Source organism: Hyperolius riggenbachi, chromosome 1 (genome assembly GCF_040937935.1).
Source record: "Hyperolius riggenbachi isolate aHypRig1 chromosome 1, aHypRig1.pri, whole genome shotgun sequence".
NCBI lineage: Eukaryota > Metazoa > Chordata > Amphibia > Anura > Hyperoliidae > Hyperolius > Hyperolius riggenbachi.
This window is the reverse complement of record NC_090646.1, coordinates 228516486-228530116: the sequence shown is the minus strand read 5'-3', so window position 1 is coordinate 228530116 and position 13631 is coordinate 228516486. Positions and strand designations below refer to the sequence as shown.

The 13631-nt window shown below is 45.4% G+C and overlaps 1 protein-coding gene across 2 annotated transcripts; it reads right to left on the bottom strand.

Annotated features, from left to right (window-relative positions):
• Positions 1-262: 262 nt before the first annotated feature.
• RPL34 (ribosomal protein L34) lies at positions 263-13512 on the bottom strand. 2 transcript variants are annotated; one of them, XM_068231152.1, is made up of 5 exons: positions 13483-13512; positions 7975-8048; positions 6803-6902; positions 3925-4028; positions 263-392 (listed from the first exon to the last, which is right to left on the bottom strand). In XM_068231152.1, exons 2-5 carry the CDS (start codon positions 8037-8039, stop codon positions 308-310), a joined length of 354 nt encoding a protein of 117 aa, XP_068087253.1. In that variant the 5' UTR covers positions 8040-8048; positions 13483-13512; the 3' UTR covers positions 263-307. The 2 variants fall into 2 exon arrangements, with proteins under 2 accessions (XP_068087253.1, XP_068087263.1); XM_068231162.1 differs by lacking the exon at positions 13483-13512 and adding an exon at positions 10636-10724.
• Between the last annotated feature and the right edge of the window lie 119 nt (positions 13513-13631).

Genomic DNA, 13631 nt, shown 5'->3' with positions numbered 1-13631 from the left:
CAGTACATTTACAGTTTAGAAGGGGCACCTGACATTCTGCAAGCTACACATTTTGTCAGTTTTCTCTATCAATTACTTTGGCTGCTGTGAAAAACGGTGCACATTTTTCTGCACAAAAACTCACTTGGTGTAGAAAACACACACAGAAAAACGCAAGCAGTAAATGGAAAGACAAGTGTTCCCTGCCTGACTGACAGCTCCTCAAAGCAGTTATCATCCAACAATGTTTTGTAACAGAAAATTCACACAGCTTGTGACAATATTTACACCAAGAATATTTATTCAGAAGTGAGCATTACAAAGGATTTTATTTTGTCTTCTGGCTCTGTGCTTGAGCCTTCAGTACTTTCACAACGATCTTCTGTTCCTCAATAAGGAATGCACGCTTGATTCTGTAAAAGGAAGCAGGTAAAGAGTATGGTTAGCACAACAGTCTTTTAAAAAAAAAAATGCCGTTTTATTCTTCAGTTCATGTGTCAAACACCATAAGATGACATTTGTTTTGGGGCATCGCAGGGTCCCCTTCCTCAGAACAGTGCAGACATACAAGACTTTATGTAAAAGAGGAATTTTGTCAGCCAAAAAACAGTTTTGGTTTTTTTCTTCATCTTAGTGCAAAACTATCACAAACACGAGAAGCAGATGCTGAGCATGTGAAGCTTTCTTCAGTTGAAACTGTATGGTCCTTATTCAATTACCCTTTTCTACTACATTTTCTCCTAGGTGATATTTACACCTAAATTAAATGCCTATTTAAGTGTACCTGTGATGGGCAAAGTGAAAGATTTTATATTTACCCGAGGCTTCATCCAGCCCCATAAACAATGCCGAGTCCATCACTGTCCTTCCAAGTGCCTCCGTTCTGCTATCAGTCCTGGTAATCTGGCCCAATCGCGTCAGTCAGCTCTTCTGCGCATGCAGGGCCCCTCCACGCATACCCAGAAAAGCTCGACGGCGGGTTCGGTTGAGCCAGTTACTGTGACCAGTAGCCGGAGAACTGAGGTACTCGGTAGGACAGTGAGGGACTCAGCGTTGCTTATGGATCTGGGGGAAGCCCCCTGGTAAATATAAAGTCTTTCACTTTGCCCATCACAGGTTTACTTTAAAGCACCAGCAAGAAAATACTCTGTTTTTCAAAAAGTAGGTGCGAAAGTACTGCCAAAATTATACAGAGTGCTGAAAAGTTATTCTTAAGAGAAGAACAAGGGATTATATTAAAGGGACACTCAGCGCTACATAAAAATAAAATTTGGACTTACCTGGGGCATACTCCAGCTCCCCAGTAGCCCACGAGGTCCTCCAGCGTCCTCCTGGTCCCAGCTTTGGTAATCCCCCACCGCGCGTCATCACCCTGGCCGAGCTAAGAGTCCAGTGCATGGGCGGTTCAGTCTTAGAGAACCGTGCATGCGCAGGGCTCTTACGGGGGCCGGAGTGAAAACATGCGCAGCAGAGGCATGCACAGGCAACTTCAGCAGAAGTCGCTGGATTACCGAAGCCGGGACGAGGACGATAGAGGGGGACCTCGCGGGTTAAGGGGGCTGAAGGAAGCCCCAGGTAAGTCCGAATTTTATTTTTAATCAGAGCTCAGGGTCCCTTTATTGGTCTACAGTGCATCTGGAAAGTAAACAAAGTGCATCACTTTTTCCACATTATGTAATAAATTTATTTTTTCCTCAGAATTCAACACCTCATAATGATAACATAAAAAAGTATACTTGAGGTTTTGGCAAATTTATTATAAAAAAAAAAAAAAAAAAAAAAAAAAGAGAAATCCCATGTATTCACAGCTTTTGCACAATACTTAGCTGATGTACCTTTGGCAGCAATTACAGCCTCAAGTATTTTTGAATATGATGCCACAAGCTTGGCACACCTATTCTTGGGCAGTTCCGCCCATTCCTCTTAGCAGCACCTCTAAAGCTCCATTGGTTGGATGGGGAAGGAAATAGCAAAAAAAAAAAAAAAGCGCACAGCCATTTTAAGATCTCTCTGGAGATGTTCAATCGGATTAAAGTTTGGGCTCTGGCAGGACCATTCAAGGACATTCACAGAGTTGTCCTGAAGCCACACATTGATCTCTTGGCTGTGTGGTTATAGTCATTGTCCTACTGAAAGATGAACTGTTACCCTAGTCTGCTGTAGCCACCACCATGCTTCACTATAGGGATGGTATTAGGTGATGAGCAGTGCTTGGTTTCCTCCACACGACGCCTGGCATTCACACCAAAGAGTTCAAACTGTCTCATCAGACCAGAGAAATGCGTTTCTCATGGGCTGAGAGACCTTCAGGTGCCTTTTGGAAAATTCCAAGTGGGCTGCCACGTGCCTTTTACTAAGGAGCGGCTTCTGTCAGCCACTCTACCAATTCCACTCTACCATACAGGCCTGATTGGTGGATTGCTGCAGAGATGGTTGTCCTTCTGGAAGGTCCTCCTCTCTCCACAGAGGACCTCTAGAGCTCTGACAGAGTGACTGTCGGGTTCTTGGTCACATCCCTGACTAAGGCCCCGTTTACACTTAATCAGTTGGTGCGTTAGTGTGCGCTGGTACACGTTTTTTTCCATAGCAGTACATTGTGACAAAGATTTCAGTTAAAACGCGTTAAGTGTGAAAGATACCATAGGAAAACATGGGCATTACTTTGAAAATCAGTTTTCTTTCCGCTTTAACTGAGAGCAACTGATTAAAGGGATACTTAAGTCAAAATAAAAAAATGAGTTTTACTCACCTGGGGCATCCCTCAGCCCCCTGAAGCAGTATGGTGCCCTCGCAGCCTCGCTCCGATCCTCCTGTCCCCGCCGGCGGCTACTTCCGGGTTCGGCGACAGCCGCCGACAGGCTGGGAACGCGAGTGATTCTCCGCGTTCCCAGCCGCTATATCACCCTCTATGCTGCTATAGCGTATAACATATAGGGCTGGAACCCACAGGAGCGCTTTTGGCAGCGTTTTGGCACCGCTGCGATACGCTAGCACTTTGCCAAAACGCTGGGCCAATGTTAATGGATAGGGCAACTTCCACAGGAGCGTTTGCGTTTCCCAGAAACGCAAACGCAGGACGTGCAGCATTTTTGGAGCGTTAGCGCTTCAATGTAAAGTATTGAAACGCTAGCGGAAACGCTCAGCAAAACCTAAACTGAGCGGTTTTGCTAGCGTTTTGCGGTTCAGCACACTAACAAAATGAAAAATAATTCACAGGACCATTCAGGATAAAAATGCGAAACGCAAAACGCTACGCAACCGCTGAGCAAAAAAATACAATGTTGCAAAACGCGACCGAACACGCGCATGAATCCGCTTGCAAACCGCTCAGACAAAACGCTAGCGGTAGCGTTTCGCGTTTGCTGATTTCAGTGGGTTCCAGGCCATATAGTAAATGTCACATAACATGAGGACACTATCAGTAAAAAAGAAAAGTCAGCAATGACTATGAAGGGCCCATTCACACTAGAGCATTTTGCTGACGATTTCGGCAAAACGTTCAAGCGCTTTATAAAGCGCTTGTGCTATAAAACCCTACGGCCCGTTCTTTCTTTGGCGATTTGCGATTAACGCAAATCGCCAAACGCATAGCCTGCACCATTTTCAGGCGATTTCCCGGCGATTGCGTTTCAGTGCTATAGAAGCGCTAAACTCGATCGTGGAAAAATCGCTGCAGTGTCCAGTGATTTTCCCGCATGTAATTGCGGAAAAATCACTCCCGCAAAACACCGTCGGTAATTGCCGGCGTTTTGCGCTTTTAAGTGTGAATGTGGCCTAAAAAAGGATCACAAACTTCCTGGGAACCAAACTATTAACTATGTTTAATGGCATGCATTTATTCCAAAACAGAAAATTAATGAGCCAACCTGGGAAGCCATCTTTACAGAACATCAAAGCACTTGTAACTCACAAAATAAAACCCCAAACATCAAGAAAAGCAGTTACCTGTCACGAACACATTTAGCACACATGGATCCACCATAAGCTCTGCTGACATGCTTCTTGGTCTTTGACAGCCTCATGAGCACCTTAGGTCTGACTGCTCGGATCTGAAAATACATTACCAGCGAATTAGACATTCAGCCTTAGATAAAGAATCTGGCCACCTTCAAATAATGTTCCACTTGAACAAGAATTGGCTTGACCTCTCATTGTATAACAGACTGACTAAAAGTGCCTCATCTATAAAACAATTACAAATGATTAAACTATATGTTAAACACTTAAAGAGAGACTCTGGAGTCTCATTAAAATCAAGTTTTTATATTAAAAATGTCTTCAACATGATTGCCCTAAAACGCTGCATCCCACGGCTAAATCAGCTGCAGCTCTGCCTCTACCAGCATACATCTCCGTCTCTGCCTGCCCCTCTCAGTCTTCCTTCACTGAGGGGCGGGGAGAGGCGGAGATATGTGCTTATAGATGCCTGTAGAGGCAGAGTTGCAGCTGAAAGCTCTGCCTCTCACGAAAGCGCACAGGGCATCAAAATCCACGACCAAAAAAGTTGTGGATTTTGCGAGGGCGAGTTAGTGGGGATTCAGTTAGATTTCAGCCGCGGGGATGCGGCTTAATGAGACTTCAGATTATCTTTAAAGGGAACCAGAGATGGGCGAAGAAAGACAAAATATACATACCTGGGACTTCCTCCAGCCACCTCGTCTCAAGCTGTCCTCTTCCGACTCACTGTTCGTCCACAATTTATCCCGGAAAGTCCTCTGGCGGGGGTCAACTGCGCTAGCGCGGATGTGTTCATGTCGCCTGAAGCATTCTGCGCCTGCACGCTGCACAGGCTCAAAAAGCTCCCTGAGACGAGAGCAAGACAGGGGAGTGTGCCTGGCCGGACTGCGTCTGCGCCGACTGGAGGATTTTCTGGGGCCATTTGCAGGCGAGGAAGAAGAAGGCAGCTGAGGATAACGAGGGAGCGCTCAGGCTGGAAGGGGCTGGAGGAATGCCCAGGTATGTATAAAGTTTTAAAGGGGCCCCCATCTCAGCTACACTTTAAGAACACTGGGTCTAATTTATCAAAACTAATGCATGGAGAAATGGTGCAAAACACATGCAGAAGTGGAGCAGCTGCTCAGAGCAACCATCAGAATCCTTGATCTGGACCTCAGTTCCATTTTTGCATTTGTTCTGCTCCAGTTTTCTTGCACTGGTTCTAATAAATCTGCCTGACTGTTCTACAAAACCAGTGAAAGGCAAATGGGACCACACAGAGGGATGTTGTCTGCTTTATGACATGGCTCTGTGTCCCCCAACAGCTGCGCTATAGCCTCCCCCAAGTTTAGCGACAAGATTTGTCGCCAACTCGGAAGGTAAACATAGGGGAGAAGAATTGCCTGTTCAAAACGCCCACCAGGGGCATTCCTGCAGAGTTTCCTGAGCTACCACTGGGCAACTCTCTCCCCTGGCTGCTCCGCCCCCGCCTCCCTGCACGCTATGAGAGACACACAGTCTCTCAGTGCAGCACCGTGACCCAGAGGTCATGAAAGTGAGCCATTGCGGCCCACGGGAGCAGCAGTTTGATCCGCTCAACCGCACGGATCAGGTAGCTTTTCTTTTTTTAGCCCATCTTGGGCTTTCTTAAAAAAAAAAAACAATGATGTGACACACGATGGGACAGCTTCCGATGGGAGAGATATGGGGGGAAACATTGGGCTCGAGAATCACCATTATTTAAAGATCAAGCATTCCAGAACTTTAAAAATGAGCTCAAAGGATTCCTGTACACACACTCAACTCCCCTGCTAAATTTAATATAGCAAGTGTAAGTAACTTTAGTTTAGATTAGGACCTATTATCTTCCAGAATGCCTTTGTTTATATACTGTCCCTATGCATGCTTTGCTTGAAAGTGGATCAGAGAAACTTTTACTCATTGCATAATTGTGTTCCTTTCATATAGTTTATAGGACATTCCTCCAGCCAAATACTTTTTTTGTTTGAATACCCTAATTCCCTATAAAACTAAACACACCTCGCCCATAGCTCCTTTTGTGTCTTGGCACTGTAGCAAGGGCTTATGGGAGCTCAGTCTGGGCAGGAGGAGGAGGAGGTTACTAGTCATTGATTTCAGAGGCAGAGGGGGAGGAGGAGAAGGGAGTGAATTTACACACAGGCAAGCTAATAGCATCGCCAGTCCTCAGCCTGTGACAATGTGAGAAACAGAACATGGCAGCTGTCATTGTATCACAGGAAGAAATAATAATTTTCTATTAAAGCTGTTTGCAGCTAGATTTGCTGTGTAAACTATGTAAATAAGATATATAGACAAGTTACTTGTTATAGTAAGTTTTTTTTTTAATCTCGGATGCGCTTTAAAAGAATGGGAAACTGTAAACCCATGTTATTGCTACTGACAAAATCTTTGAATTAACGTACCAAAATTTCAAGAAACTTTAAAAACTATACATGGTATCTGATATAAGCCTCATTAAAGCAAACCTGGATTAAAAATATTCTTTAAAATTATGTAGTGTTTCCTAATCCCAAGCTCATGCTGGCCGCCAGGGCATCCCTTGTCCCCCATTTCAGCACTCTTTATTATCTGCTACTCTGCTGTGGGGGTGGCTTCTGTGGTGACCACTATCACCCCCTCAATAGGTGTGAGGGTTGTGGTGTGGCCTGGAATGGCATACATACACGTGGAAGATAGCCAGCGGGAGCAAAGGCTCATTTGGCTCTATCATGAGCTAGAGACACCACTAACACTTTCTTATGTACTGCCGCTCTGCAATGTTACATCCCTGACAAAGCCTCTTATTTGCTTATCAGTCCGTAGTGCTGGCACTAAGACTGATGTAAAAAGTAGAAGACACACTTACACCACGGAGTCTTCCTGGGCAGATGCCGCATCCTGATTTAGGGGCTTTGCCAACTTTCTTGGTGTACAGGTAAACAATTCTGTTTCCTGGAGTTCGTGACCTACATAAAAAGAATTTGTTACATAAAATCTAATAAAACTTCTTAATAGTGAACATGTTTTTGGCACCTATGTGACACTGACTCTGGATATAGTAAACAGTGGGTGGAGCATGCATCGTATATCAGTGTAAAACCCAAGGTCGGCTGCTCTTTCAGGCTGGTTGCAAGTGAGTTGATGCCTAACAACATTTGTAAGACGAGAAGAATGTCCCCGGCGCTGGATATACAGTACTGTACAAATAAGCAGCCTGGGGAAAATTAGGAATAATGTGAACATGAACAAAAGAGGAGGCAGTGGTTCCACTTTGCAATCACCGATAAAAGTATCATCACTGTCCTCAAGCAAGATTGTACACACTCCCAGGTATCTTTCCCTTGTAAGCGATGACGCTCCTGGTAGCGTGTGGAGGGCAATTTCACTTGTAGTGCAGATCAGAGTGGACCTACTCGCTGCAAAACGAAGGTGAGTGGAGAGAACAGTGCTAAGTCCTAACCTCGGAGGTATCAGAGGCACTCGGATTACAGATGCGAGTGGCTTATTATGATTGGCTGAATTTTGAAGACAGGCTTCATGATTGGCTCAAGTGTGAGCAGAAAGTTTTGCAGGACTTGTGCTGCAAGTCCCACCTACAGAGGTACCAGAGCCCTACACAGGAAACGAGTGGCCACCTCAATTCAGTAACGGCAATTTGTAAGGACCCCTGGATACTGTACTAATGATCTGTCCATCCTGGCCATAAAAGGTATACTTAAACTTGTAGAACACCAAATGTGCAAGCGCTTGTACTGTACCTCCAATGGCAGGTCAAAGTTGCTCCTTTGCAGGAGAATGTACCAGGGCATGATGGGCCATTTATAGGGCAAATTCTGATATAGTAAACCACTTTTCCTGGTCCCTTGGAGTTTACTATAAGGACATTATACTGTATACAGCTTGAAATCGAGCTAATTAACTGCACTATCCATTTCAAGCTGAACACAATCGGCACCCAAGCCAGAAACATTAGCATCTCATAGACCATCTGTATCAGACAAAATAATAATGATGCAGAATGAATAGTTTCATACTTACAACCGGGTCTTGTTTGAAGTCGTATTGTAGGACAGCCTACGACGGTAGGTCAGGCGTGGGGCCATGTCTGATATCTATAGAGTAAAAAAGCCAAATGGTTAATAAAAAAAAAAAAAAAAAAAAATCAGAACAAGTCGATAAACCAGCACCTCCTGAATAGCTTATTGTTTTATTAGACATAAACCATGAAGCTTTAAAAAAAGGAACCTGGGGTGTGAGAGCCATGGAAGCAACCATATTTATTTCCTTACAAATAATACCAGTTGCCTGGCTATCTTGCTGATCTTTCTAGTCAGTAGGATCTAATCACACACCTGAAACAAAGCATGCAGCTAATCTTGTCAGACATCTGATCAGCATGCTTGTTCAGGGTCTCTGACCTAATGCTAGGAATACATGATGTGTTTCTGCTGCTCGATTCTCCGTTCGATAATTTTTGCGGCTGGATTCTCCACTCGATTTGCTTATCTTCTGCTCATTTTTCTTATCTTTTTCCATTCACTTCTATCAGAAATGGAGCAGCAAAACGATTGAACGTGAGATTAGACATGTCGGAAATTATCTATCGAACACATCTATCTGCTGCAGAAACGCAGTGTGTTTTCCCAGCAGAAGGTATTAGAGGCACATGATCAGCAGGACAGCCAGGCAATGTGTCAGGTGTTTGTGATTCTTAAAACTGTTTTTCATTTAGTAAAAAGCTGCAATGGAGAGGAATAAGTATCAAGTCGTTGGAGTACGGTCCGTCAAAGTTTTTGTTTCTTCAGGGAAAGTCAGCAAAGGTCATTCACACTGAGATGTCAAACACTGGGGAAGAAGTGTCCTTCCTACAGCACTGTCAAAACCTGGGTATCTTGTTTTAAGACTGGGCATTTCACTGTTTAACCTTGACTGACCCAGCAACTTGCAAGGCTGTCCATGAGCTGATTGAGGACTGGCGAATATCCACAAAAAGGATAGTACAGATACTGGACATCTTACAGGAGCATGCTGGGTTTGTTATCACCGCTATCTTAGACGTGCACAAAAGATTAGAGCCACTGCGACTCCCTGCAGCGAAAGAAGTTACACACTCCAGACCAAAATAATGGCGTCAGTTTTCTGGGACAAAGTTTATATTCTGTTGGTGGACTGCCTACCTCACGGCTCTAGTATTAAGCTAACTTCCTAGATTAGCTGAAGGAGGAAATCAAGATGAAACGCCATGGAAAGTTGACCAAAAAGAACAGTTTTATGCAAGACAGGGCTGTGGAGTCGGAGTCGTAGCAATTTTGGGTACTCGGATTTGGAGATTTCATAAACTGAGAAGTCGGAAGGTTTTTGTACCGACTCCACAGCCCTGATGCAATACATATTCGCACACGGCCAACTGTGTGGCTTTCCAATTGGCCACCACCCCCTTTACTCACCTGACCTGGCACCTTCAGACTTTTATCCTTTCCCAATTTTGAAGATAAATCGGAAGGGGCAAAGTTTTGATGACATTTTGGAAGTCAAACATGCTGCTGAGAGCTGGTTTGAGGCCCAACCAACCGAAGGACTTTTACTTGAAGGGTCTAGAAATAGCTGCAACTATGCTGTACCAAGAGAGGACTAAGTTGAATGTGTCATTTTATAACTCAGGCTCCCTTCTTTCTGGGCAAAGCCTTGAATTTATCAAGATAAGACAAGACAAATAACATTTATATTGCGCTTTTCTCCTGGCGGACTCAAAGCGCCAGAGCAGCAGCCCTTAGGACGCGCTCTATAGGCAGTAGCATTGTTAAAGAGACTTGCATAAGGTCTCCTACTGAATAGGTGCTGGCTTAAAGGGAAGGTTCAGGGAGGGTGGGTAAAAAATAAAAATCAAATTCCACTTACCTGGGGCTTCCTCCAGCCCGTGGCAGGCAGGAGGTGCCCTCGCCGCCGCTCCGCAGGCTCCCGGTGGTCTCCGGTGGCGCGCCCGACCTGGCCAGGCCGGCTGCCAGGTCGGGCTCTTCTGCGCTCCAAGGCCCGGAACGTCTGCGTCCCACGCCGGCGCTCTGACGTCATCGGACGTCCTCCGGGCTCTACTGCGCATGTGGGTGACGTATCTAACTTTTATATATTTTTTAAGTTACAGGTTTCCTTTACAACTGCAGTGTTCTCCCCAGGATCAATTAAGTGGGCGCGCCGCCCGGGTGAATTAAGGCCCCGCCCGGCTGCTATTTTGCATATTAGAAAAGCCAGCGCTGTTCTCTGCACTCAGCGCTGACTCCTCTGTGCCCAGCAAGCTCAGCTCCTCTACGTACGAGATCTCCCGCTTTCCGGCGGGCTCGTACACTCATTGGCTCGGCATGGCAATAGGCGGGGCCATCTGTTATACTGCATAGTGCTCTTCTAGGAAGTTAGAACGAGGTACGTTGCAAGCAGTCTCTCACTCTGTCTGTGCTTGCACGATCGTGAAGGGACGCTGGAGCCTGTGTGACTAAAAGCAGAGCTGGGCAAACTACAGCCCGTCTGGCTTTGTAATCTTGGTATTTATTGCCTCCTTTCCTCCTCATGGCTGTCTCACTTGTCTCTCTCCCTCCCCAGTCCCCACCGTACAATTGTTGTACAATTACGTGCCGTACTAACTTTCTCATCTCTGAATTACGGCACTTTTTTGTCAGACTGAAGAGAGGAGTGCAGGCAATCACTCACTTCCTCCCCCGGGTGTCAGACGCATGGAGCAGATCTCCACTCGCTGCAGAGAGCGGGATGTCCTGGTTGCCCAGAGAACAGCACACAGACAGCAGCGCTGAAAGGGAAAAAAAAAGCAGTCTGATCTGATAGGTACAGGCAAAAAAAAAAGCTGTGACCTTAGGTCAGCTTGCACACATAAAGCTCTGTCCTGAAGTGTATTCCCACCCCCTCTTTTTTAACCCTTAGGATACACTAATCTCTGGAATCTCAAGGGGCCAGCATGTCCTTTCAAACCATGCTGAGCTTTGCATTTTCTCAAAAAAAAACCAGTTCATACCTATGTGTGAATTTGCAGCTTCTCAATTAAATCTGTAGGACATGCTGAGCCTTGTGGTTCCACAACAATGGGGTCCACAAATAATGAAAACCTTACCAATCAGATGATTGGTAGAGGAACCAACCCCAAAAAACATTGACGGAACAATAGTGGTTGATCGGAACCATTAATGATGCCCAATACGTATAACAATATGATGTCTGTTTCACCTGCACTGTGAACCGGATTTGTGTACTGCAAATCAAGCCTATTTTTGTTTTGTTTTTTTCAAACGCAAACAAAAGGCACTGTAATAGCACATTGAAAACAATCAAACAACCGTTTTTCCTGGTTTTGACTTGGCAGGTTCACTTTAAGACAGATGGTGCATATATAATACTGGGTACACACAGATTTTCCGGCTGATTTACAGTCAGATCCATTATTTCAAACATGACCGATCTGCGTTCTGATCGATTTTCGAGCAATTTCCGATCAATTTCCTATTGAAGTGAACGGAAATCGATCGGAAAATGCTCGGCAATTGATCAGAAAGCAGATCGGACATGTTGGAAATAATCGTTCTGACAGTAAATCGGGCAGAAAATCTCACCTAGCATCTCTGTACCTAGCAATAAAGCAAGAGTCATATGGAGGCTCAGTGTTTTCCCCAGGCCTCCATCCGGCTAATTTTGGTAAGCACCCGGCTGATATCGGCTCGTTTCCTCCTTCTGCTATGCTGTCAGCAAAGCTTACACGGCCCTGCATTCCCCCTGTTGTGCCCCACCCGGCTACTTTTTCATGCCACCCGGCTGGAAAAAATTTCTGGGGAGAACACTGAACTAACTTTTACTTCCAGTGTGGGTTATATTTAGAAAAACTCATTTATTGCTTCCTTCACTTCCTGAAATCTCCGCAACGGGGACACAGACAGCAAAATCAGCCTGACAAAAATTAGCTTAATCTTCAATATGAAAATTCCTTATTAACCTTGATAACTTCTAAATCTGACCACCCCAAGGTTTTCGTTCCTTCTAATTTTGCTTATCAACTGAATTTTCTATTCATATTATCTCAGTGTCTCTGGGTGACTTTACACCTACCTGTATGTACTAATATCTCATGTGTATTTTCACATGCATCATTTGGACACCATGCACATTAGTGTGCGAAAAAAACAAAAACTTGTCCACTGCAGTATACTGGAAGATAAAGCGGACACAGGGTCCTGGAAAAATGTTTGCATATCAATATGGAAAACTGCATGCAAAATTAACCCTTTCTGGGGGCCGGCTGCCTAACCCCCCATTAGGACCAGTCCGTTTTACATGAGGGGGGTGCATTGGGGGGGCAGGCAGCCAGATCCCCAGTGTAGATAGCTAGCCATGGTGTCCCCCATATTGCCAGCAGCCTTCACATCTCCCAGGCTCCAGCGATGAGCAGCTCTAGCCCACCTACGCTCTGGTTGACATCCCCGCTCGCACTATCGTTAAGTTCTGGGTCATGGCTTGATATTGTCATCAAGCCGGGACACGACACTGAAGGCAGAGCAAATGGGGATGTCAAACAGGTCGGAGGGGAGCGACGATCACCGGGGGAACGTCAGGAAGGTGAGTCCCGGTCCTCTTCTTCCCCTCAGACTGCCGCTACCGATAGTGATCACTACGATCGGCCAGCGATGATCAGGAGCTAATCGCGATGGCCCCTGCAATTAACATTTTCTCCTGAGCTTTCTCCTAGGTGACATCTTAGCAACTTGTCAATAAAATGCATTCTAAGTAGAGATGTAGCGAACGGTTCCCGAACCGTTCGCTGGCGAACATCACTGAAAGCATGGGGCTTTTACTACTTCCGGGTCGCTCTGACCCGGAGTAGTACGCCTGCGCTGCCCGGCAAAGCGCGTCCTAGATCGCGCTCCTGTTGCCGGGCACTCTCTGCGCATGTGCGTGACGTCATGAATGACGTCACGCACATGCGCAGAGTGCCCGGCAACAGGAGCGCGATCTAGGACGCGCTTTGCCGGGCAGCGCAGGCATAATACTCCGGGTCAGAGCGACCCGGAAGTAGTAAAAGCCCCAGAGATGTTCGCCGAGCGAACAGTTCGCAACATCTCTAATTCTAAGCCACCAACAGGCAAGAAAACACTCAAAATAAATTGAACAGAACCATTTACTTTTTGGTACTTTTTCAATTGTATAGTGCTGAAAAGTTATTTTAAAAAAGTTGAAAAGTTATCTCCGAGGAGAAAAAGTAAATAGAATGTGACCCTACATGTTTGGGATTTTAGATGTAGTTCTACATACAATATCTACTTGAAGAACCAAATAAAAGTGACATACAATACTGACTGACTATGTGTGACGCTAACACATTGCTGATCTGTCAGCAATCCAGCATGTAATGTAAAGTGGTTATTAAAAGCAACGCCAATAGTATCTTATGATGAGATCTGTGAAACACACAACAGTGATGCAGTATAGGCAGAGACAGAGCTCTACAGGCCACGCTACAACTTCACCGGACAGCGATATATTGAAAAGCAGCCATACCTGGTGCTGCCGTCACCGGAAGAGGAAGGGAGAAGGGAGGGACAGGGCAAAGCGGAAGTTTTGTCATCTGTTCCAGCCATTTACTTCCGGCGTATGACAATTAGTGCTGCTCTACGTCATCAACATGCTCAGTAATTATGCCAACCAAT